The sequence below is a fragment of the Hermetia illucens genome, chromosome 6, assembly GCF_905115235.1.
Source record: "Hermetia illucens chromosome 6, iHerIll2.2.curated.20191125, whole genome shotgun sequence".
Classification (NCBI taxonomy): Eukaryota; Metazoa; Arthropoda; class Insecta; order Diptera; family Stratiomyidae; genus Hermetia; species Hermetia illucens.
The window spans coordinates 6,668,544-6,693,857 of record NC_051854.1 but is presented as its reverse complement, the minus strand read 5'-3'; the positions used below and the strand labels follow the sequence as shown (position 1 = coordinate 6,693,857).

General features: G+C 40.9%; 1 protein-coding gene across 3 annotated transcripts in view; it reads left to right on the top strand.

The window, feature by feature from the left end:
• LOC119660441 (maternal protein pumilio) overlaps positions 1-25,314 on the top strand; it is a 698,863-nt gene that overhangs the window by 60,310 nt on the left and 613,239 nt on the right. For all 3 annotated transcript variants that reach the window (XM_038068994.1, XM_038068993.1, XM_038068995.1), the window contains 3 exons: positions 14,782-15,005; positions 18,309-18,444; positions 24,587-24,708. In XM_038068994.1, coding sequence (XP_037924922.1) covers positions 14,782-15,005; positions 18,309-18,444; positions 24,587-24,708 — 482 coding nt within the window. The remainder of the gene's footprint in view (positions 1-14,781; positions 15,006-18,308; positions 18,445-24,586; positions 24,709-25,314) is intronic.

Below are 25,314 nucleotides of genomic sequence, written 5' to 3'. Positions count from 1 at the left end.
TGCGTCAAGCTGGTTGAAGACCTATCCCTTGCCTGGATTTCTCCCAGTTGGTCACAACGTTGCAACATGGAAAAACCAGCTTTCCTGAGGTTTCCTCAACTCATGCATCGCTAAGAGTAGTGATATCTGAGAGAGGGAGAGAGTAAAGTTGAAATGGAGATTCCTAGGAGACCTGTCGTTTGCATTTGGTTAGGAAAGCTGCGCAGGCTATTTTCGATTAGTGGTGTTAAATTGGGAAGAGTTCCAAAAAATTAGCTTGCCTTTCTTCCACATCAATAAAGAAAAGTGCCTGGAAAAGATGAACCATGCCTATAACCTTGCCAAAAAAGGGCTTACTTGCATTTTTGTGTTTCGATCTAAGTTTCAAGGATTTGATCGCGGTCGCAGTCGATGATTGGTTGGCATGAAAGGCTTACGACAGATACTCACGCCAGAGGAGCTAAAGCATTAGCGTCTTTTATCACTGCAAGGAAAACCAGAGGGCACTTATTCCACAAGCTTCAGCTTTCAGTCGTATCGTTTATTTTCTTTATTTGATCGTAATGTCTCGGCCGAAACCAGAGTCTCTTTTAATCGAATTGACAGTACAGGAGAGGGGAGAACATTTTGATGTCCAATTATCTATTATCACTTAATCAAACCGAACCGAGGTTGTTGAATGGGCAAAAGAGATGCAAGGAAAGACTGGACGTAGAAATGATCGGATTGCTTCCAGGCGATTGGCCGCCTAGAACGGTACCATCGAATGTTGAAAAACTCGGCTTATGGCAAAAGGATTTGTTTGGCTATAGGTCGTAGACTTTTATGAAGATTTTTAACTGCATTTCACTCAATTTTGGGATTAAAAAAGCATCGCCATGGTCTACCTCAACCGACTCATGGATACGACGGTGTATACCGAAATGCTGAAATTGTTGACAAAAATGCTTAGAGCCCTATTGAGTAAAAAGGAGATAACACGATGGGAGCAAAAGCAAGGAAAGTGGTCATTGTCGATAATAACAAGGTTGTCATTGTTCTTTACAGACAACCCGAAGAAGCGCGCCTATTTTAGGAGATAGTCAGGCTCTTTCACGATTATGATTTGCATGGCAGAGTTTGATCTGTGTTTCTATTGACTGACTGAAAGAACTGCAAAGGAGACAAACGATATTATTATGATGACAGTAGCCTTTCACCTAGTTGGAATAACTTACTCCTGGTAATCTCGGAAATAACGCACTGATCTTTGTGCCCTCGCTCCTTATAACGTCAAACTTTGGATATGTTTTTGGTCCCATCTTAGCGATCTATGAAATTCATTTGTGCGCGATATCATAGTCTTCCATTGCTAGATTCTCGCTCTCAAGCAACCTTTTATTATTCGTAAAACTCAACAACTCGTTTGAAGGTTCCCAAGATGTTTTTACCTAGTGCCTGAAGCGTGACTCTAACTGAAGCTGGACGATCGCAAAGGAAGTGCTTAAGGGTCTCTTTCTTCTTTTTGCAACTTTGACAATGTGAGATTCATGTCCTCTCTGATTTAGAACAGGTCCATCTGAAATCAGCGGTTTCCACTGCGAGTAGATTCCGCCCTTCACAGTCACCAGCCGCGCACCGACTGGACCCACCTAAGGATTATGAATAGCGAATATCTGCCTGGGCAGTCCGTCGGTCTTTGCCTTGCATTGCAATAGGAATTCGCACGACCGATTGAAGTTCATTGTGCAAATTCGCTAGCGCTACCAGCTATTTTGCGACGAGGACCGTCATTCAAGTCTGCATAGTTATGTACCTACCTATATTGGAGGGGTAGTGAAGCTGGCATTGTTGGTCTACCCAGGAGAACGTAGTGTGACCCGCATCTTTTTCCAAAAATGATTATACTTATTGACACGAAATTTTAGGGGAAGGTGGAAAGTGACGCATGTGGTACATTACTTCACGCTAAACTTAAGGGAGAGTCTCCATATGCCTAAAGCAGGGGTGTAACATTTTTTTCACCGAATATAGTCATATTGGGTATCAAATGAAAGGCCTTGATTAGTAGCAGATTAGTTTTGACACCGGTTGCAAAGGAGAGGAATGCGGGGGCCTGAAAACAGATAATTATTTCAAGATCAAGATGAACTGGATGCGCATGGCATACGCGTACAAAGCTGTCTGGGTTGATGGGGGGTTGGTTGAAGGACGCAAGAACTCCTTTATGCGAACCGCAATAGACGCACTTAGGCTTCTCTTCTGCGGTTTTCTAGTAGACAGCTGCGGGGTGAATATGTTGCATTTCACGCAGCTGTAATCAAGGTTGTAGTTGGCGGTGGCATTGCCAATTATCTGGCAGTTTTGCCACTTCCGGATTTATTCGTTTCGAATTTCTTTGAGACGAATGATAGCTCGTTGAATGACTCTGATTCTCTTCAGTTGCTCCTCTGAGAAGGTCGAATCCAAGGTACTGAGCCAGAGATTAGCAATGCGGTTCTGGATTTGGGCTTGTTTGGTCGTGCAGGGTTTCACTGATATAATTTTTGGAGGGTTGATACTACGAAAAAAAGGGTATTTTGCTTACCTTGCTACCTTGGTGGTAAATGCGGTGGGAGTTTCTGCATTGATGTTGGATGGGGTGTTGGTGGGTGTGCGGGATTGTTGGCAGGTTATACTTATTTGCACCGCAGCGGAAGATGTCCTGGTTGGGGTCGGGTATGGTATGGCGGTGCAGATATTTAGATGCTAAAAGCCATTTCGTTGTTGCTGTATTGCCTAAAATGAGAATGTAAGAGGTAATTAGGGAAGAGGTATCTGATGGTTGACTGACTGTGTATAACGGAGCAGCCTATACTGGTATACTTGAATGATTTGGAGCCGAGGAATTTGCATACAGAGCGGCTTCAGGTTTCCGGCATAAGCTCCATTGTTGTTCTCATTGTAATCAACCTATATCTGTGTGATATTTCTTTCATGGTTTCATAGTTTCCTTACAGGACCTGGAGGGTCTAGGAGCTAGGAAATTTGGAGGAAAGATATACACTTTTCGGATCAAAGGGTTCTCTGTTGATACTGCGATGTAGGAGTTGGGTAAGCGTTAGTCTGTCGATGTCTTTGCTCCGGGTTCGAATCTGAGTTCGCCACAGATGCTCATGTTCTCCTTTGTGCTATCCCGTAAAAAGTACGCAGAGCTCACTAATTGTGAAAGCTTTGTGCTGCTAGGAATGTTTTTTTTCATGGTCATTGTGATGGGGACCAATTGAAACCTCCTTAAGGATCCCAAATTTGTTTTTAGTTCCCAAGATGTTCCGTGGCAAGTGGCTTTGTTTTTATCTAAATCAGTCCACCTAATCTAAAAGTCAAATTTTATCCCTCATAGTCAGCTCCTCGTTTAAAGGAGCTTTACCAGCTTCAGGTATTTTTATTAGCTTCTTATTTCGGCTAAAAGCAGGAACCATATCTTCGATTTCCATATGCAAATCATGAATAACGCGAAAGCTTTCATCAAGTCCCCACAGTCAGGCAGACCTTCGATAAAATCTAAATGACATAATGAAATCTTGCCATTCTTCTCGCGCCCCATAACAACAATGTATGCCAACAGCTCCATAAACTCCACATTTCACCATGACTAACAAAAAATGAATCTTTTTTAATTTCCTAACTCAACGCAGCAGAATGTGGATAATAATGAGAGAGGTAAAAAAAAGTGCAGGTCGTAGACACGTCCATTGCTATATGGCTCTATGACTCACAGTAATCTTCGTGTTTAGCGTATGCTAATTGGTAATTAGAATAAATTCAAAATAATACTAGCTAAGCAAAGATTGTTCGTGTTGCCAGATATTTAGCTGGTTTAGATTTATTTTTATCACGACTTGAACGACTAAGCGTCCTTGCCACGTGCTACCCAGCTGAGCTGTTCAATCGATATCCGCGCCAAGAGAGCTAGGAAAGTTGTTGACCTGCAGTAATTAATTATTGAACAAGTTAAACTGGAAGTGGAAGTGATAGAGGTTGTTATCGGAAAGAAGTCTAAGGGTGCAGCTTTTTCAGGTGCTATGTTATCAGGGGCTGATTTCTCGTGATTGCTTTCTGATAGCTCGTTGGAACTGGGGTTGAAATCAAGAATCTTTTATCGATTCAGTTTTGAACTAAACACTTTTCACAGGATGGGTACTTAACTGTTGGTTCATGAGGGGTTGAGGGGAGGAACGTTCAATTGTTTGCACCCCCAAAATTTCGAATAGTCAAACTAAAATTTCCCTGAAAAACTATCCCCTCCACTATTGTCCAAATAGGTAATCTCATCTCATTGCCTAGCGTTTAGTAGCTAATTGCGAAAAGACGCGAAAGCCTACACTAAACCTCCCTACACGACTAGGGCGATGGCTGACAGAGTTTTTTTTTCTAGCCCAACATAGAAACGTAACCAGTCTAATTAGAACTTTTCCGCAGAAAACGAACCGAGAAACGAGTTAATGTAGAAAAATATCCCCAGCAAAGGTTCACTGCAACCTTGATGGCTATGAACAGTGGTACCCCTACCAGTAAAGTAAGTCTGGACATTAAAAAAGTTGACAAAAAGCATAATTTCTGTTGTCTACTTTTCCGTTTCTGTCTCTGGGCTGGTGACGTTAATTTGAAATGCACAGTAGACACAATAGTCAAGCGTATCATTACAGGAAAAAATACGAGAGAAAAACTCACCCCCTTGGTGTCTGAGGACGAAATAATGAAAAGTATGATGTTGCCTTCTAGCATCATAGAAGGGCTGGATGAGATGTGTATGAGTTCTGCTTATATCCATGGTGGAATGTGTCATTCTGGAAAATTTTAGGGGTGGTATAACTGGCTAGAAAGGGTGCGTTTTCATAGTAGCGGTGTGTCTTCAGGAGACGAAATAAATTTACGAGATAAGTTTCAATATGAATATGATGTGTGGGGGGACATAGGGGATGTTGTGTGTATCATTTTCTTATTTTTTTTTACCGACATCACCCTTTATCCTTGAAAATTTAGATTGGATGGAGGTTAAGGCTCAAATTGGGCTCCAGCGACATTGATGATAATGAAATGTCATAATTTACTTTAAAATATTGAATGAAATATTGCAAGCAAAAATGTCTACGTAAATGAGCAAGCAAGCAGAAAAAGAGTGCAATTTATGATCATAATTTTTGTACGAAAGGAAGATGCTCGAAAATCGAACAAAATGCAAAAATTAGCTTGAAACTTTTGAATGTTCTTCGAGGTTTTTATTATATATATGGTTGCCTTTCACCCCTTTGAATGGTATAGCGCGTCAACCACATCTACGCGCCATCGTTCCCTGCGCTTCAGCTCCTTCCACGACTACCTGAGACGCTCGCACTTCTCTTCTATTGTTTTGCGTCAAGCGCTCTGGGGTGATCTACTCGTCGATCATCTTGGGAGAGTGGATTCCACAGCATTTTCCTTGTAGCATATATAGAAGATCTCGCTAATTATAATAATTTCCTGAAATTAGAGATCTATTCAGTCAATGGTCGCATTTTGTTAGCGAATTTTTATTTAGGAGGTCCTGTAAGCAGCCTTAGTCTTTTGTAGGATTTCTACTTTTGAATTCAGCTTTCCTGGAGGGTTTATATTCTGCTGCCTTATATCTAAAGCCATGTTCAAATTCCTTCTAGGCGATTCCCCAAAGATTCTTGGTTGTTCACTCTGCCTCGTTTGTTAGTGATTGCCTCCTTACCTCGTGGATAATTGCTGCGGCCTTTTTCTTAATTCCTAGCTTCTAGGCGCTACGAACCTTCGGTCTGTCTATCGGTTCTTCAAAGGCTTCATGCGCAGGGGTACTATGGATTCACTGCATTCCTTTTAGCGGTTACAGCTTCTATTTTGAAATTAGTGGGTATCAGTGGCCGTTCCGAGCAGTCCAATTAGTGCTGTGGTGTGCCGTTTTGATAGTACAAACTCCTAAGATCATGGTTGCTACGGTAAGAACAAGAGAGGCAGACACAGATGTCGTCCAACGAGAGACTGCGAAGTACACAGTCCGTCAGCTCGCTCATTCCCTCTATGACTGAGACCCCAGACGAAGGTAACTTCAAGGATGCCAGTCTGACTATTCAACGTTTTCCTGCACTACCCCATCAGCTTGAAGAATGTCGGGACTGTATATAAAGCATTAAAGACTGTCGATCAGAATGGTTATATTCAGGTTATACTTCCGCGCGGATTGTACTGGGAGACCGTACGACCTCTTTGATCATAACCTTGCATCACGTCGATGATCCTCCACTCGGTCCTGGTTAGAAAGTCAACTGCAAAGTTTTTATGAAGCTTGACTTGCGTGTGGTTTAGTCCGTGGAGAACGCCCAGAGACCTTGGAAACTGTTAAGATGTCGTCACGGAAGCTCTCTGAGATGGTAATGTCAATCCCATACTATTACAGAAGAGGATTTTTAACCAATTTTTGTCACGACAAGTTGATTTCACAGCCTTTGATACCACACTATCGAGTATTTTGCAGACCACAGATGCCCAATTGTCTTTTCCGAAGAGCTATTACTGATTCCTCCGTTTTATCAGCGTTAAATATAAAGCGCTCAGGCAAGGGTTTATGTGACTTGGAATAGCTTGCTTAGGTCCTGATGTCATCCCTGTTTATTTGTCAGATTCGCCCTGGTGTATCGGCTGAGGCAGACCCCCTTGCATATTTCAGAGACATAATATCAGTTTTATTAACCACATTCAATGCATTTTCTTGATCGACCTGTCATTGAACTTGCGCGCCCTGGTTGGCCGTGTGGTATCTCCATAACTGCTGGTTTTCCTTATATTTGGGTCGGCTTTCTCCTCGGTACATTGTAAAACAGATTGAATATCTCCGCAGTCAATACATGTTCTAGACCATTTGTTCAATCCATGGAGGACGTCTTTGAGGCACGTATTTCCGGGACGAAATTTGGCAAACTATTTCTGAGTGGTACGTTCTGTTAAGGCACTATCCCAGCAAACGTCGCATATCTTTCGATGGGCCATCACAGCTCCTTTGTCTTTCTTAAAGTAATAAAAAAAAATACGAAGAAAATGCACCTTATACTTCGATATGTTCACAGATTTGTAGCGTTAACAAACTAACGCCGATGAAACTAAATTTGACAGATACAGAACCATCGCCACATAAATCGGAAGCTACCCTTAAAGGAGGAATTTTTTATCTCATTAGATTCCATGCATTACAGCGCGATTTGGATACAAATCTTGTTCTAATTTATGTCATCCCTTCTTAATGAGACATTGTATCTTTAGTCATGAGGTTTGAATTCAATTAGTGCGTCGTCCTCCCTATCTTACAATATGATATCCTTCCTCATACAGGACGATTTTCACACCAACCCTAAAAATTGTTTGTTCTAATCCGTACTACCTCCACCACTTTGTATTCCCAACCCAACATATCAGCGAAAACCATCAATAAATTTATCAAATGACATTAAACAAAACTATTTTCCGGTTTTCCCATCACAGTAGATACACTCGAAGCTCTGACCACTTAGTGCATCCATTGAAGAGTGAAGTTTTCGAAGTCAGCACAATTGTCATGTGTGTTGTGTGTGATGTGTAGACTATTATCCGCTTGACTAGATTTTTACAGACCAACAGCGAATATAATAAGAACGCGCATTTGGACACGGCTCATCGACTCCATGATGAATATCGACGTCATTAAAATGTTGCTTCTGATGCTTGCCTGCCACTGGTTCTGTCTGCTCCATGCATCCTATGCCCCGTTCACTGAGCCACATCAGATACTATGCTGGCAACATGTTACATATGTTAATACACAATCCCCATGTATACATTCCAATTTCAATGTTGTATCTCAGGCGGGGACTAAAAATTGAATGAATTAAAAAATAGTTCAAAATAGTCTGGATGAACCGGAACTTGGTATGGTTGAATATGGGAAAATTGATGGTCATGTACGGGTAGTATCTGGAGGTTTTCTATGGACAATGATTGCGGAGATCGGATGCAAACCGACCGACAACCATTGATCATTTTGATGTTTTGAAAATCATGGGGTGGAGGATAAGGAGGAAGCCTGAATGTGGAATGGGTTATTTATTACTTTACAGAAGTTGTAATTGAGTTGTTGCTGTTGCAGAAGAAGAGGTCAACGGCAGATGGGATTGTTAGAGGAATATGGTTAGGTTCTCTTGTCAGCGAAGGATACGGAAAATGTCGTAAATAGTAAGCAGCATGCAATACTAATGTATCTTTGAGTGCGTTCTAGTTTGAAGATTTTTGGAAATGATTCGAAAATTATGAAGACTTCCCACAGTTATTTAAGGCCTTTCATGCGAATCCTTTCTGTCATCTTTTTCCTGTTGAAGCAGCTGGAAATATCCTTTTAAGCTCCATACCATGGACTACTGTTTGGTTTCTGGATCGTATTTATAGAATCTGTCACCTGCAAAAATTTTGTCAAAGATACTGCCTCGGCCATTTTTAAATTTCGCAAGGATGCAGATAGTGAAATGAGGGCTTGTCTCCTTTTCAGTGCCATTTAACATGCGAATAACTTAACGAGAGGATTTTTTGCTGTATTCCAGATGACAGTTCATTAGTAACCATTTTTTGGGTGAATCTGGGATCTTTGCCCATTTTAGCTTCCTTAGCATTCGCTAGGGTCACATTTCTATCATCAGTCATTGGTCGGCCTTCAAGCAATTTGTCCTCTAAGGTAAAATGTCCTGTCTGAAATCTATCCAATCACTTTGACGCAGTTTTCAGAAAGCGTATGTCCCCCTCATGGACATTTTGGCATTCATATAGCACTGAGTGCCCTGTTTTGTTAGTGGTGGAATTTGGGGAGGCATAGCATCACCAGATGTGGGTTTTTCTGGTCTCGATTTCCACCGATTTTTATGAAATGAAAACGTCAATTTACTGAACTTTGTGACACCCTTGACATTTCCGAGCTTGGTCATCACAGAGGGCCGCGTGTCATCAGAACACTTCAGTATCTTTAATGGACCCATTACACTATACTTAAATACTTACGCAATAAAGACAAAAAAAGCTGTCAAAAATGAACTTGGTGTCCACAATCAGTCAGAAGTGAAAGCCATTTTATTTATCAGATCAACTTTGTATCCTTATCGATTTTTTCTTTGTAAGTCTCACCACATGGGCTTGTGTATTTGCGTGTTACGAAGATATTGTTCTCTTCCTTAATGGAAAGCTACGACTATAATACAAAAAATCAATTTTATACATGCCCTAAATATGGTGAAGGTTCAGAGGCTTTGTTTTGAACCCCTCCTTCCTAGAAGTTTCGATAATCTGAAGCGCAATTGTACCTAAATATAAATTCCCAATTTTTAAGGATTAATGGAAAAGTTGTTCCCTTCTAATGGAAAGTTATTGTACTTATTTGGTTTCGAAATGGTATTAGCAGAAAATCGAGCCCCGAAGTTTATGAAGGAAGCTCTGACTAATTCGATTAAACTCCTCCCCATCGAACTCAATTTTAATTTCTGCTCCTGGCAGTTTTTCTATGCTACGAGTGCGTTGAAAATTTCTGAATAGTCAACAGTAGGAAAGAAAAACATCCTTTCGTCATAGTAAACAGATTGTAACGCATATGTAAGAGCATAGTAACCTCGGGGCTCTCTGTACACATTGCTATGTTAACCCCTAATCCATTCCACCAATTGTTGCGTACATATCGAATTACACTCTGATAATTATGAGCATTAGTAAACATTCTCGCTTCATTTTCATTTTAGGGGGGACCGTTGATAAACGAAACTGTTTCTAATTAATTAGATAATCTACAGGTCGAATACGCTGAATTAGCTCGGTGGTAAATCCGTGCCGGAATAGGGGCTATGTATCGCTTTTATCTTATCAGTGTTTGTATATCATGTAAATGCAGCAAAGTGTAATAATGATGTGGTGTAATTTTATCGGGACAATTTATCAAAATACATATTCGGAACATTGTAATGCGCAACGATATTCGTGCATGTGGGAAGATTGATTTTCAAGGAATACCGGGTCCGGCATTATTGACGTTAATTTGAGTTGCGATATTAGGACAAGGAAATTAATGTTTTGGAAGTCATATTCATAGCTTCCGGTTTTTTATGTGCAGGTGGATACCTCAATCATTTAGGGTGAATGAATGTAGGGGTTGTATGGACGTTTAGTAGTCTATAATTTTCTATAAAAATTAATATACTGAAAAGTACAGGTTAAATGTCAATTTAACCTCAGCATGTACATGTCCTAAATGATTCAAGTTGACTAGGAGCTTTCACTTTCCCTTACGAATTTCATAGTTCAGTGAAAGATATAAAAGATACATGTTCAGTTGGTTTTATAAAAGGGACCATATTAAAGGGTTTATTGAAAGGGTGCAGGATGTCATTCAGTACATGCTCATTAGAGTTACAAGTTCATAAAATGCAGGAGTTCATCAGAAACTCTGTATTGGATTCAGTACCCCTGACGGCTATACGCTCATTTTGCTTTAGTCCTCAGTATCCAGTTCTTTATTAACGTATTGACTTCTCTACTATCCAAAATTCGTGCACCAATATCAAGCGAAATATTGCAAGTCATGCATTTCACAGTGTCCTTGGACTGACGATTGTTCCAGAGATGTGTTCGTCTTCCTAGAGAAGTAGGGGAAGTAAAGGAATTTGCTCATGAAGTTTTCCTTGCAATCTTGGCATGAGGCATCTTGACAATTTGTTGAGCAGCTTTTGATATCCGAAAGCAAGTCATCATACAATCCATGTTATAATTTACGCTGTAATCTTTCGTCGTTGAATCTAGCAACGGCTGTGTTGCCAACTTGTAGCCAACATTTGGTCGCGGTAACAGGTTGGCATTAGGTCGGCGACAAAAACGTTTCTAAATTTGAAAATGGATTATCCTTGATTATGCGCGGATAAAAGTCTAAACTAATTTGTTTTTTTTAAAGAAATTGGCCATCATGCCATGTTTTGTATTCTATCGATAAAAAAAGTGAGCGAAAAAACTCCAAATAGAGAAGGTGATCTGCACTTTGAACGCCTCATTCTGTCGTCTCGAAAGCAATCACCTTCGAAGTTTGTCCTTTTCGCGTTTCACTAAAATCATGAGTTCGAGTTTTTTGGTTGTATCCTATGCAGAATGCTTGGACATTGAGTGGAGAAGTTATAGTCGCCGGTCCCTCAGTACGTACATGATCCATAATCTTACCGAACTTTTTTCAACATCCTACCGTTTTTTGGCCTTAGATGACATATTAAGCGCGACACAACCTATACCGCCAATACCGACCTGAAAAGCAAACTGACTGCTCTTCTGATAAACAGAGAAAACAATTTGAAACGAAAGCCTCCGCCTTCTAATATATACCCAGCTACCAGAACAAGTCAGATATCAGCCAGCAAAAGCAAGAGCTACAGAACTCTCTTTAAATCAATGCTGTTGATGTACTCCTGGGTAACTTGGCTCCTCTACAGGGGAGCTAGAAACTACTTCAAAAAGTACTGCCATTTGTCGATGAGTGCCTGGAAGAACTCACCACAGCCACAGTCTACTATCCGCCTAGATTAAATGCCACTAGTAATTAATTTAAGGACCTTTTCGACAATATAAGACCAACATTCGTTGCTGCAGGAGACTTCTACTTGTAGTAATTCCACTAGTGTTTCATGCTTGGTTCTTGTTAGTCAAACCTATTAGTAGCCGAAATAATTAACTGCGAGAAAAGCGTCTTCGATGGTATAATTATGGAACCTGCGCTGAGTACTCAATATTGAAGTCGTTGGGAAACGACTCAAAGGCCGTTCGAAACAGCGAAAGGTGAGATTGAGGTTGTCACCTTCTTTGCTTCCTCTTCTTCAGCTCAATTATTAATGAAAGCTTGGATCATCATACCATTCAGAATTTGAATAATGTAGCCAATTCGTCCAGCTAATTTACAACTTTGGTTGTTTTTGCGATGAAAGGAATTGTAACCTCATAATCCGAGTAGTTTCTCCCATCTCCACTTCACTTCCCACTATTCCCTTCCGATATATTAAATTCTAGTCCTCAAAATTTCTGCTTAACTGATGGCGTTAGGCGAGTGTCTAGTTCCTAGTGTCAACATTTCCGCAGATTGCTTTATCATCTTCTGACCAGTCAAATAGTTAATCCAGCTAAACTTGCACAACTGCAAAATTTTGTAAAAATTCTCTCTGGCGATAATTGGATCTCAACAATGCCCCCGAATTTGACTATGATTTAACGTGGATAAGACGTTAAATAGAGTTCTCGGTGATTATAGCCTCCTCAGAAAACTAAGTCTTCCAGTGTAATCTGAAAGAAAATCAGTGATTTCTGCTGGTCTGTAGAAGCTTTACCTGTCTATTGTTAATTTTGCTTAGCCAATAACTACCGTCGATTATTGCCTGAAGGAGGACATTTTTCCTTCCCCCTGGAAGGTGGTTATCCTCAGCTGTCGCCTGTATACTGATCCCTTTGTATGCTTGGTGCTTAATACTGGCGGGGAGGTGCTCGAAAAGCTCATCATAAGTAGACTCGCTGAAGCGGTATGTGCTGCCGGAGACTTATCCCCATGACAGTTCGTTTTTAGAGCATTGCGATCCACAGTGGATGCGGTTTGTCAACCAGAAGCACGAATTCGACGGGTGGTGCTTCTCCTAACGCATAATATTCGTCATCATCAACGGCGCAACAACCGATATCCGGTCTAGGCTTGCCTTAATAAGGAATTCCAGACACCCCGGTTTCTCGCCGAGGTCCACCAATTCGATGACCCGCACACTGCAACCAAAGGTGGGATAGATTTCGTCAATAACTTCATTTGAACACAAGGCAGCACTCCAGACAAGATTGTCAAGGAGATGCTGAGGAGCGCTAACAAGTGGGCCCTGTTATGCATTACATTCGGGCTCTTGTTACAAAGAAGATAGAGCTCGACTAGTGGAGGGGCCGGATATCACGGGTTTCCTTGAAATAACAGTTTCCTTCCTTCTCCCTCCTCCCGCTCGTGAAACGATTTCCCTAATTTAAAGGCTTTCCAAGGCGGGAGAGATCGGGTGCTAGCATGAAGTAATGCAATAAACGGTGCGAGGGTAGCTCTCTGATGACGGAAAAGTGTGTGTTTAGTTGATAGTTCGATGAAGTACCGTTGCGGGGTCCAGCACTGTGCACGTAAACGCATTCACCTACCCTAGCCCACAAAAAAATTATAGCACTGCACCATCCCAAAGATTAGACTTTGTTCAGGATAACACGAATGAGTGGCTCAGGCAGAGCTGCTCCTCCCTCAACCTTCCCCTCCCATACATGGAAGGGTGTATGATCAGCTGGGAAGAAGTTCAATGCGCCGCCTACCATCGTCCAATAAGCACTTTCTTGGGCTTCCAGAGGAGGAAAAAAGGAATGAGGCAGGGCTGAGAGGCGGTATTACTGCCCTGCCCTACAGCAGTTGGTAGGTCAGATTCACAGTGTAGAAATGAGGGTTGTGTTGGCTTCAAAGGAGTGGCGATAGTTTTATCATTAAAAGAGATTCATTCGGGAATTAGTCACTCTACACTACGCAAAAACACGTGAGATTTATTATTATATCTCTTTACTATCCGTAATTGTGTGAAAATGTATGTGACAGAAGAACGTGCACAGCATTGACATCGTCTCACATATGCATTCCTCCGTCGACTGCTGCCTTCACGTGTTCCGATCACGAATTCTTCTATTCAACCCCAGAAGGTCGTTATGATTCTATAAGCAACAATGCCAAGAACAAATCTTCCTCCCATCCTCGCATACCATCCTCTAATTTCTCTAATCCACAATTGTATCTTTGGCTACTCCTGAACAATACGCAAACCTTTTACTCTACCCCCTTCGTGTACTTGCAACGTTCTTGTCTAACAATGATCTCTGAAATTCCTTGAAATTACATACATTTGTGTAGATTTAATGGCACTAAAACACATTGAAATCGGATCTCCGTAACCAAACCGATGAACAGCAGGCAGGCAACAACTATCAACAAGATAAAATTTCTGTTTTGATGTACAATTAGATAAAGATATCACGTTTGACATAGAAGATACACGAGCTGACTGAAGCCATGCTTTAGAGTGAGTCTACACGGTTTTTCCGGAAAAATAGTTTTTGGTAATTTGATATTTCCTTAAAAGCTCGAATTTTGTTATCAGATTTTTGTATTAGTTGTTTTGACCTTGGTGAATTTAAGGGTTTATTATTGATTCGAAGAAGTAAAGGATTATAAAAAGAGGGGGCGGGTTGTGAAAGGAAGATATGAAACTCGAGAGTGGCTTGTTTCCTATTCACTAGAAAACTTAAAAAGGACTCGTTGTGTAACCTCTTGCTTTATGTACAAAGATGAGGATCGTAATGAAATAAGTTCGACCTACGAGAGTTGCATGAATCGTTGGAACAATTCTTGACGTAGATTGAAGGGGCGGAAATTGATTGCCCTTTCCTGAAATCAGCAATCTATGGTATTTACAGTAAAGGAAATCAACATCCTATCCATCGGTATCGTATCACCTTTTCTTTTCTTGAACGCATCCTAGTCTTTTGAACTCCCGGTAGAGAGTCTATGTTCTTATGGCTTGGGAAAACCACGCTGGCATTTGAAGGTTCCCAGGAAAAATGCTGAGGCGGAATCGTTTAATTTTAGTCTGCTAACCTTCAATTCTGTAGATATTCTGGCACATATAATCATATTAATTACGTACTCATGAAACTGTTAAAATTTATTCATTATTCCATTTTTTTTTTCAATTCCAGATCACAGCATCAACGGCCAAAAAATTGTGGGAGAAAAGTGATGTAAAGGGACCAACATCAGGACCACTTGGCCCACTTCAATTACACGGTGTTACAGATAATCAAGTTTGGAAAGATTCAACATGGTCAACTCAAAGTGGAGAAACAATATTGGCACCATCACGACCGCGCACATTTCCACAGGCACCCGATACAAGTCAAACAGCAAGTGCGAGTATATTGAGGTAAGCTATCTATTGTTGTTTAGTATTATGGGAATCCTTAGACAATCCTTGCTTGAAAACTTAGTCGGGATTTTGGTAAAAGATGTTGGGGGCAAAGTTTTGCGTAGTTTCGGATTTTCTCTTCTTCTCCACCTTCTGGAAGGTGATTATCCGCTCTAACATTTTTCCCACAGTGTCCGGAAGACATATGGGTCTCTAACAGGATTAACAACCTAGAGACTTGCCAGTCTTAAGCGGTACTAGTACCAACTCTTCCACTTCCGTATTGCAGGAACTGTTTCCTCGGGCATACACGTTTCGAAGAAACTCAACGAACATGTCCGGTCTGGACTTCATGGTAAGCTGAAGGTTCCTATTCGGTATATTAGGCAGACTGCTGTTTTCTATTATATCGCCGATGTCGAGTAGCTCGTCTCTGGTGACTGACAGAATTACCGTCACATTCTGAGGCCACCGGAAGTTATCAGAGCCCCCTCTGTAGAACACGTGATCTGCAGAAATTAGCGGCTTCTGAATGGTCCCCGCACGATTCTATAGGCACTCTCCCAAGGGTTTTCGTTCGTTTCAGAGCAGAGCGTCAAGTATTTCCTTTTGCTTCGCTGAATGGCGAACTTGAGGATTTTGCGGGGTTCCGTATAGGTGCGCTCTTTTTGTCTCTTACCTGGTCTGATTCGACGGCAAGCTGATCTGGTCAAGGTCACTATTCCATCAGTAGTTGGGTCTTCTATTGGAGAATGAGCATCGCATCGCATACCCAACTCTATGAAGGTATACTCATCCAAAATTCTTGCAGACCATCTTGAAATGTTCCACCCCGTGGCTCCACCCATAGTTCAAAAAAGACTATCTGATGATCGCTGTGTGTGTACTTCTCACTGAGGCACCAAGAAATACGACACGCTAGTGTAGAGCTGACAAACGTCAGGTCTACAATTGAGGCAGACCTCCTTTTATGAAAGCTGTCTGACTTGCTGGGGCGTAGCAGCTGTATATATCGCACTTACTTTTACCCACAAAAAAAAGAGGGTCTTCGATTTTGGTAATGCCATAGGCTTTCCACAATTGACTTCGCGACAAGTTCCGACAATTTGAATTGTTTCTTTAAGGCAGTGCAAATTTCTCCTTCCGATGTCACTTCGGCGAGATCCTCGCAGATAGATCTTATATTTCTGTCTTTTTTCGTGATCCTACACCTGGTGAATTTGGGATCTTCTGGATGAATCAGTTTGTCTTTGCATTTGCTTCTTCGTCGTTGAAAAGTCTTTTTGTTCCTTTTCAGGGATTTCTCGATCAAAAGCTGCACATATATGTTCTCTAGCCACACCGGGTATGATTTTCTTGGAAGGCGAGTGTCGAAAATATGTAGGTATGCCCTGAGATCTTATTGGGGGCGTGTACAATTGGTATTGTATGATAATGTATGATGTATGTCATATAATCTTCTTGCCGAGTTTAAGGTGTGACTGTCGATAGAGAGAAAAGTATCTTGCCTTATTTAGGAGCCCGTCTGCAGCCGGGGTTTTCTAGTTTTCCGGCGTAGGTGTTTTAAATATCCAAGTGCTTGGCTTGGTGCACTGTTTCGCTTAATATTACAGTATTTTCTTTGTCCTTTCTTTGTTATGGGGACTAATTTGCGTTTGTTTCCTTTTTAAACTTTCCGATTTTATTCAAGCCTCATGGAGCTGACAAATTTGAGATCTTCTGAGTCCATTAGCAGGTCTCTATCTCTTGTTTGCCAAGAATTGTTCACCTTTGGGTTTTCTCTGAAATAAACTCTGAACAATATGAAACGGCTCTCCCGTCCTTCGCTAACTAATACTTCTCTCTCCTATGTCCCTCTGTTGAGTAATTTGAGATCTTTTTTGAACCCTTTGAATTTCTGATGCTGTGATGTGACTTGAGTACTAGCATGATGATTTCCAGGTCTTCCAATTTATCAATGGTAATCCTTTAAGCGTCGGCATCATATTTCCAATTTGTCTACATGTGTACGTCTGTGATGCTTCTAGGGAAAATCCCTATTTTATTTACCTACTCATCGAAACCAGATTGCTAAGCGTTCGAATCCTAAGACAGCTTCTCCTAGGTTGATTTTTTCTTCCTCCTCAGGCAGTTATAATTATGTCTTCGGGGCAAGCTTGGGTTATGTTAGACAAATGGAGAAAATCTTAGTGTTCCGACCTAAGATATATTATATTATTCCCAATAGATAATTTCCTTCTTGTATTGATCGCAGGTCATTCCAAATTTAAGGGCGTACATGCATGTGAGGAAATATATGCCCCAGATTCTCCAATGTCGAGAAAAATAGCCCAGACGGAATTATGAGCGTACTAGTGGAACTGATAGCTCCGTGGTTAGAGCACTGGGTTGTCATACGGAAGGCCGCGGTTCAAATGTCGCTGGTGGCAGTGGGATTTGTATCGTGACTTGATGTCGGATACCAGTCGACTCAGCTGTGAATGAGTACCTGAGTCAAATCAGGGTAATAATCTCGGGCGAGCGCAATGCTGACCATATTGCCTCCTACAGTGTTCTGTAGTGTACCGTTACGGTCTTGAATGAAGTCCTCTAACACACTTCAAGGCCCTGATCCAATATGGATTGTTGCGCCAACGATTATTGTTATAGTGAAACTGAGGACCTAAGGTTCTCTAGGGTCATTCATAGTGGAATAGTCCAAGGATGTGATTTCGGGAATTCCTCTGGTTTTAGTTCAACCCTTTTTGGTTTATGGATCTCTGGGAGCTTAATCGTGGTTCTAGTTGCTCATTATAAACCTGATTCAATTAATACATTGAGTTGGGCTTACTAACTAGTGTAACTGGGGTGAGCTTACTCCTTCATTGCGGTAAAGGCGTTAGAAAAGCCTCGTTGGTATAAATGGCCATTGCTATCTCCGGACTTTGTGGTAATCAAATCAATTTATGTATAAAGAAGATAATGGGATTATGCTTGAGTGACAGGCACTGAAATAATGTCCTTATATCCTAGATTTCTACCCTCTTATAATATGTATTACTAGGATTCTGTCAATTGTATCTGGTGGTCTTTACTGCTCAGGACAAATCGTCTTATCTTAGAGAATAAACGACCTTTTCTACAGAGTAATAATGTCCTTTTTGAAAGAGAAGAAAATGGTGGAATTTGTTAGTTCTCTCATTGCTAGGATTATTTTTTTAATGTTGTTATTGCAACCACATATATTTACTAATCTTTATTCCAATAATAGATTTTGATAATGCAATTATTATTGATTACGAAATATAACTACATCCTTTTGTGTTTTCTTCTTTTTTCCAGCCCGCGAGATTCAACAAGTGGATTGGGTGTAAAAATGGTTGAATATGTCCTTGGCGGATCTCCAACGAATAAGGAAAGTCCATTGTCTAGCTTAGAACCACGACTACGAGGACTGAAATTCGATGATAACGATAAAGTGAGTATGAAACTGAATATAATTTAGTATTATGGAATTCGTAAGTTATATTGTTGGAAAATTGGAAGGACCTTTCCCTAGTAGGGAAGCCATTATATCTCACTTTGTTTGTGATTCAGTGACTCAGGGGGTTGGCTGCCAATTCTGACACTTCTAAGAACTTGCATGGAGTGATGTATCTTTTTTGATGTGGTTTAGTTTGCTGAATAATCGTATCTTATGGAACTAATGGTGGATTTTGCCCAGCTTTTTATTGAGGAAGGTATAATTTTTGATATTGAAAAACTACAATGTTTGGGACACTTTAGAGAATACTAGACAATTCGGTTGGAAAAATCAGGGGGTTGGTCCTGCCTCTAAGTAACTGTGAAAGATTGTCACTTGAATTTAAGGAAATGAAAAATGAATGAATGAATGACTGGAAAAGGTGGCTCATTTTCCTTGGGATCCAACCATAAAAGGAACAACAGGAAGCTATCGTCTTAACTGTATTTTCAATTCGCTGTGTCAGGGTATAACGACACGAGACTTCATTAGCGTTGTCCATCTATTAAGTCAATAATTCTTGGGAAAACATTCAGGCGCATAGAATTGCTAACTTGTCCTAGATAGCGATACTTCCCTTTGCGCCCATCCTTTCTCTCCCATGACAGTTGGTTTTCATCAGAGTAAGACTACGAAACGGACATGTTTCTCTCCATCCTTGGCACAATTTCTTTAAACCTTTACTTGGCTCATCCGTGAATCAATCAACCAATTAGCAACTTAAGATATATAATTACATATAGACTTTGTATCTTATATCTAAACCCCATTTTCCTTTCAATATCCATTTCACAAGGCATTCTCTTTCTCTCAAATGTCGACAACTAAGTATTAAAGACGACACTTTGATTGGATTATGGATAAATCGATAAAATTTTCATTTAATTTCGTTTGGTATGTTATATACGAATACGGGTATATGTTGTATTTTCAACGGTAAGAACTGCCATACCAAAGAGAATAGGAACGGTGGATTGAGACAAAAGAGAGGACAACTGGGGACAATGGTAGTTGGTATGAAGTTTGACATTGTTGAAATTAATTGAATATTTTATCAGTTTTAGTAAATGTTTGTTGCGATTAGATTGTTTCTGTAAGGAATTTGAATTGGATCGAATGGAATAGTTTAGTAAGTAAGCCAATTGTTCCAGTGGTTTGGGAAAGACTGAATAATTCAAATTGTTCGTTATTGGTTTTATGAATAAATGCATGTGTTCAAAAATTGGAATTATTAATGATGGAAAATATGCAAATGACTGGATACTGTGGCGGGGATTGTCAGTTGTTCTCGCAGTTCAGGGTTAAACTTTGGGAGAATATCTAGAAAGGAAGTGAGGCTGGTCTATTTTATTGGGGAAGGACTAGGAAGACAGAGTTGAAAACTCAACCGTATTTACCTCATTGACTTCAACAGCATCTCCACCGGGGCGTGTTAGCTTCGCGATCAGAATAAGGATTTCCGTGTCCTGCTCCCCCCTTGTTATGATCTTGCCACCGAGATATATCCGTTGTAAATTTGCCTTGTTATGATTGATGTCGATTCAACTCTGGACAACTTGACTCAGTTAACTACATACACTTTTAGCACCCTCCTGTGTACTAAGAATTTGGTCTGGTCTGCTCTGATGTGGTGGCTGTCCACACATTCTGTAACCTCTGCTTGACAGACACTAGATTTCCTGCGCAGTCCTGGATGAATTGAACCTCTTCTCTATCATTCTTCCATGATCATTATCGTGCACATGCTGCTGCTCAGTGGTTGAGTTCTTGGTTGTTAAGGGATTTCTTTAAAGATACCTTTTTCCTTAACTTACGCCTGGATTCTAATACTTTTATTTTGCCCTTCCCCGGTGAATTAATGATAGTAGGCTGTGTATCTATGCCATACTCGCTTTTTTGTGGGAGTCTATTGTGAGCCACGTCCAATTTTTTCTACAATCTTCTTTCGCGGTGATCTCATCTTTTTGTTTTTTTATGCTCACACGGAGGTGGAAAATTTTAGAAAGGCATATCCTCTCCAGTTCCCCCGTACAGACGTCATAGGTAGGCTGGGCGCCATCCGCTGTCCTTGCAGCCCCAGCCCCACAGGACTACCATTTAGGTTTACTTCGTTGAGTGGGGTTGCCTTTACGCATTCGTTCTTCTGATTCCTTCGGCTTTCTTCCTTCAACAATTCCTATAATTTCGCGACTGCGGAGAAAACCGTAAACCAGTTGTTCTTCCATCTTAGCATCTCTGCAACTAAGTTCTCCGGGCTCATGCTTCTGCTCTAAGCTTCGTTCAGGTTCCTCCTCTCCATTGTGAACCTTGGACAGTAAAACATCACATGGTTTGGATCCTCCGGTATGCTACCCCATCATAAAATCCAAAACAGTGTAGATACTGCCAGTAGCAACCAGTATTTCCCATGAGGAACTGAGTAATGCGGTAGTTGGTCTTCCCTCTTCCGCTCAAGCCACACCCTAATGTTGGGAATGAGTTTGTGCGTTCATAGACTAATCCCATCTGAATTGCCAGAGATCATTCGATTCTGATCTTGCCGTATTCCCGTGTTCTGTGCGGATGTGGAGTATCATAAAGATTAGTTTCTAGACTCTCTTAGAACTTTCTAGACAGTCGATCCTAGAGAATTGATTGTTGTATGTTGCGGAAGCAGGACAGTCTTAAGGGAATCAAAGAACTTCTAGATTGGCACAAGGATCAGTGCCTGGAATACTTTATCAAATATGGGATAATCTGCACTCTGACCTCTATGACTTTCTGGAGCAGTGACGTGAATTACGCTAACAGTCCTTAAGGATTCAAAGTTACCACTGGAGTGTCAGTTTCTGATTAATTCTATGGAGGCGTCTTGTAAGAAGCAACGAACAACATTCTGTAATTAAGGATTCTCTGGAAGGATTACCATTGGGGACTGGGCTGGCACGGCCAGTCTAATTTTCCGCCCAAATTCTGAGAAGAGAATTGGAATCGAGGAAGCTCTAGAAGCTTTTACCATTACTAGAGAGAGGATTGATGATAAAAGGTCTTCCACTGTTGCGGTTGGATTTCAGGCAAGGTGTTTGTTGGTTGCATCTATGCATGATTTCCATCGATGCCCAAGTGGGCAGAATTGAGTCCAGTGATTCTAGGCTAATAATTGACACCAGTCTGTATATAACAGGGGGAAGTAGCCTATCCGGTAAAAGACCCAATTTAGGTATTGGATCTATAATTAGTTGATTGATTTCTAGAGATACTGTTGGGCCATTGACTTGGTTGCCGCCCTTTGATTGGGTGCAATATTTTGGTATCATCCGATTTCACACCGAGTCTGAATAGGTTTGCAAAGATTCCAGAAATGCCCTCAATCTTAAATTTTTAGAAACACAAAGAGCAGACAGAGAATCTAGACGCCTATAAGTAACGTGCTTAGGTGATACAAAGTCTGTGGTCCGCAATAGGCTACGTTATTTTTGCAGAGAAGGCGGTATTTATTGATTTTAGGGAGGTGTAAGGATTGGGTTGGGGAGGTTTGGTTTCTCTGGAACCAAGAGCTCTTTTTCCAGTATTTTTTTTTCAAATCCTGAGAGATGAGACATTCCTAAAATTAAGCCGGCTAAAGAGGTATCAAAAATGTTCGTCTGTGAAGGCTGCTGTTGCACAAGATGATATAATAACATCTCCCATCATTGCCAGCTTGAATTGTAATGTAATCACGATTTCTGAAAAATTACCTATGCAGACATGCAATTAGCACGCACGATGGGCCACCTTCATTACGTCCCCTATCCACAAAATAAAAGCAAAAATTGGATAAATGAAAACATGCAACCGAATCCTCTGTTGTATAACTTGTTGAAACTCTTGATGTCTCGTGTGATTTCTTCTGTAATTGTTTAAATTTAAGACTCAGCAACAATTTTTCGCTTGTCTTACCTTCCTAGTCTTTTTGCATTACTTTTCGTATTCTTGAATGCTTCCATGTGTGCATTTTGTACGTGTTTGTTTTGATGTCTCTCCCATGTTTGTTGTTTAGTTATCGTCTGAACTTGACCATAGCATTAAATCGTCATTGTCATATTCATTTTTATTTGTTTAATAAATATACACATTGCATTCATTATATTCAAGTGGACAAACCGTTTAGGGAGAGGTGAGATCGGGTTGAGCCAGATATTTATGTCAATGATAAGTGATTTTGATTCAAGTGATTGTTTAGAAAATTATATCAGGGATTATGGTATCATGGCCTAATGATGATATTAGCGATATTGTGCGAATAAAGTGGGTAGATGAGGGGTAGGGGTGAATGTGAAAATTGCAACTCATACCCATGTTCCTATCTCCATTTGGAAGGATTCATCATTCTCCACTTTTTTGCCAAATGGGGTGAAACTCACATCTCCCTCCAAATCTCAAAGACACTGCTTGGAAAAGCGAACAGTTTTTTTAATTTTCCAAACTAGAGTAGGAGGCGTGATTCATTGGTGAATCCCAATACCTTTTCCCTTCGTGAGTGACCTCTCTGTTCGCATAGACAACCACGGAGATCGTTTAAGCTAATTGCACTTTCTGGCGGAGATAGCGCAGGAGCCGAAAACACAATGCCAATTATAACAATCACGGCGCACCGCTTCTGGGAGGTAAAGTGGGAGATTCTACTATAAATCCCATTGCAAGAAGCGTGAAGTTACGACGGTCACCTACTGAAAAAGTAGAAACGGTCGCCGGCCGGCCAATAAGGAGAGTCGTCGTCGAGTTTGAAGTTAGAAGGCAAGTTTCGAGATGCGTGACATTCCTATCTCGGGAAATGAGTGTGGCAAACTCCCCAACCAGGTAGACACGCAAGGGTAGAGGAAGATTACTCAAGATGTGCGAGGTGGTCCTATGGAAAATGAAGGCTGCGACCGCCGTCCAGCAATAATCTTTATGGATGTCAAAAAGAACATGATAGAGGTAGGGGAACTCCTGAACCTTATTATACACCAGCGAAATTTCTGGTAGACAGTCGAAGAGGAGCTGAGGAAAAGCACATTACTAGCACAGACCCCAGTTGCACAAAACGCGGTACCCTTAGCTCGTCAGAGGGTAAGCAAACAATCGATAAAAGAAGACAAGGGGAAAATAGTGTGGATCTGTAGGAGAACTCTGCGAGGTAGCAACCAAAAGAACCAACAGCGTCGAAAAAATGCGAAAATTCAACGACAAGAAGACAGAAATAAAGATTGGATGGACCATCTGCAGGATAAGGCAAAGGGTAGTCGCAACCCACTGTTTTCATTGCTGGGTCTACATGTACCTAGCAGGGGTTTCCAAAGGAAAGACAGTACTTTGTGCTACAAGTGTGATGAAGCCGGGCACAAAACGAGGACTTGCGAGTCGGCGCCCAAAAGAAGAGTCTGTCATATTGGTGGACAGCTGAAATTGCAAATCTATGTAGGAACTAGCTCAGACTTCGGCGAATTGCTCAACTCGCAAAATATAAAAGATCAGCAGGGGGCTAAGAGGTCTCGGGTGTAAGCTGGTTACTAAAAAAACTCGGTGCCTATCGATCGAAGATGAAAGAAATCGTGCATGCACCTTTTCCTGTCCACTCCATCCGAGCCGACGCTGTCTATCCGAGAGGAGAGTACTGAGGGATGCCACTTTCCACTGTGAAGGAACTGGGGTAGGTGGCCCTGTCCATAAAGGGCAAAAAGGCACCAGGACCGTATGATACTCCCATTGAAGTGTTGAAATTTGTTTGCATAGGTCGGACCTGTTACTCAGCGCATTTAACGTATATTTGACGGCGAGTGTTTTTTCCTCTCGCTAGAAGTTTGTGCTGATAAACAAGAGCAAAGGCAAACCCTGAGGCCCCATCAGCATACAGCGGCAAAACTGCGGGAGGCTAGTCACCAACATAATTTTGTCTTAAAGCAGGGTGCTAATGGAGGGATCGTATCTTAGGTATATGAAATGACTTTATTAGTAATGATTGTGGATACAAATTCGCTTCCTCACTATTATTTATAACGTTTGCTGAAAATTTAAAAAAAATATCTAAACTAGGCATATCTATAATAGATTTAGATCTAGATTTGATATTTAATTATTTTTTTATTATTAATTTCAGACGCACGATGATAAAGAAAAGGCAAACTCACCATTTGACACAAATGGTTTGAAGAAGGATGATCAAGTGAATGTAACGAATGGTGTTGTAATGAATGGTGTCGACGATGACAAAGGATTCAAGTAAGTATTTGGAACCTGTTTTCTTTATAAAAACGCTGAGATAAAGCTCCCTACTATCTAGTCAAACTTCTCCATCTTTTTCAATGAAGTGACAGGCCAAATCGGTCCCTGGCATCTAGTCTAGCTAAAATTAGAGAAGGGCAAATTGGCTCTCTCTTTGATAGCCCTATAAACCGTGGCTTACCTAGCATATTATTCCGATGTGAACTGAAAAAAGGCGGGTTTTCCCTTTTTTGGCTAAAATCAAACTTAGTAAAGGGCAAACCTGGTCTCTCTTTAGTAGCCCCTATAAACCGCAACCTACCTTGCATACTATTCCGATCTGAAGTGACAACAGGCGGGTCTACCTTTTTTTGGCTAAAATCAGGGTTATTCAAAGAAATAGCGTATTCCATCAGTTATTCCTTTGATCACGGTTCATTTCCCTCTTACACAAGAGATGGTAATAACTGATTCCCGAAATACGGTATTTTTTCAATAAATTTATTTGCAGCCAAAAAAGGAAGATCCGTCTTTTTTTCCACTTGAAATACTGGCTATACCAACTCACTCCAAAAATAGCAAATTTGATATTCAAATCTGATCAAATCACTTGATATCTTTCAA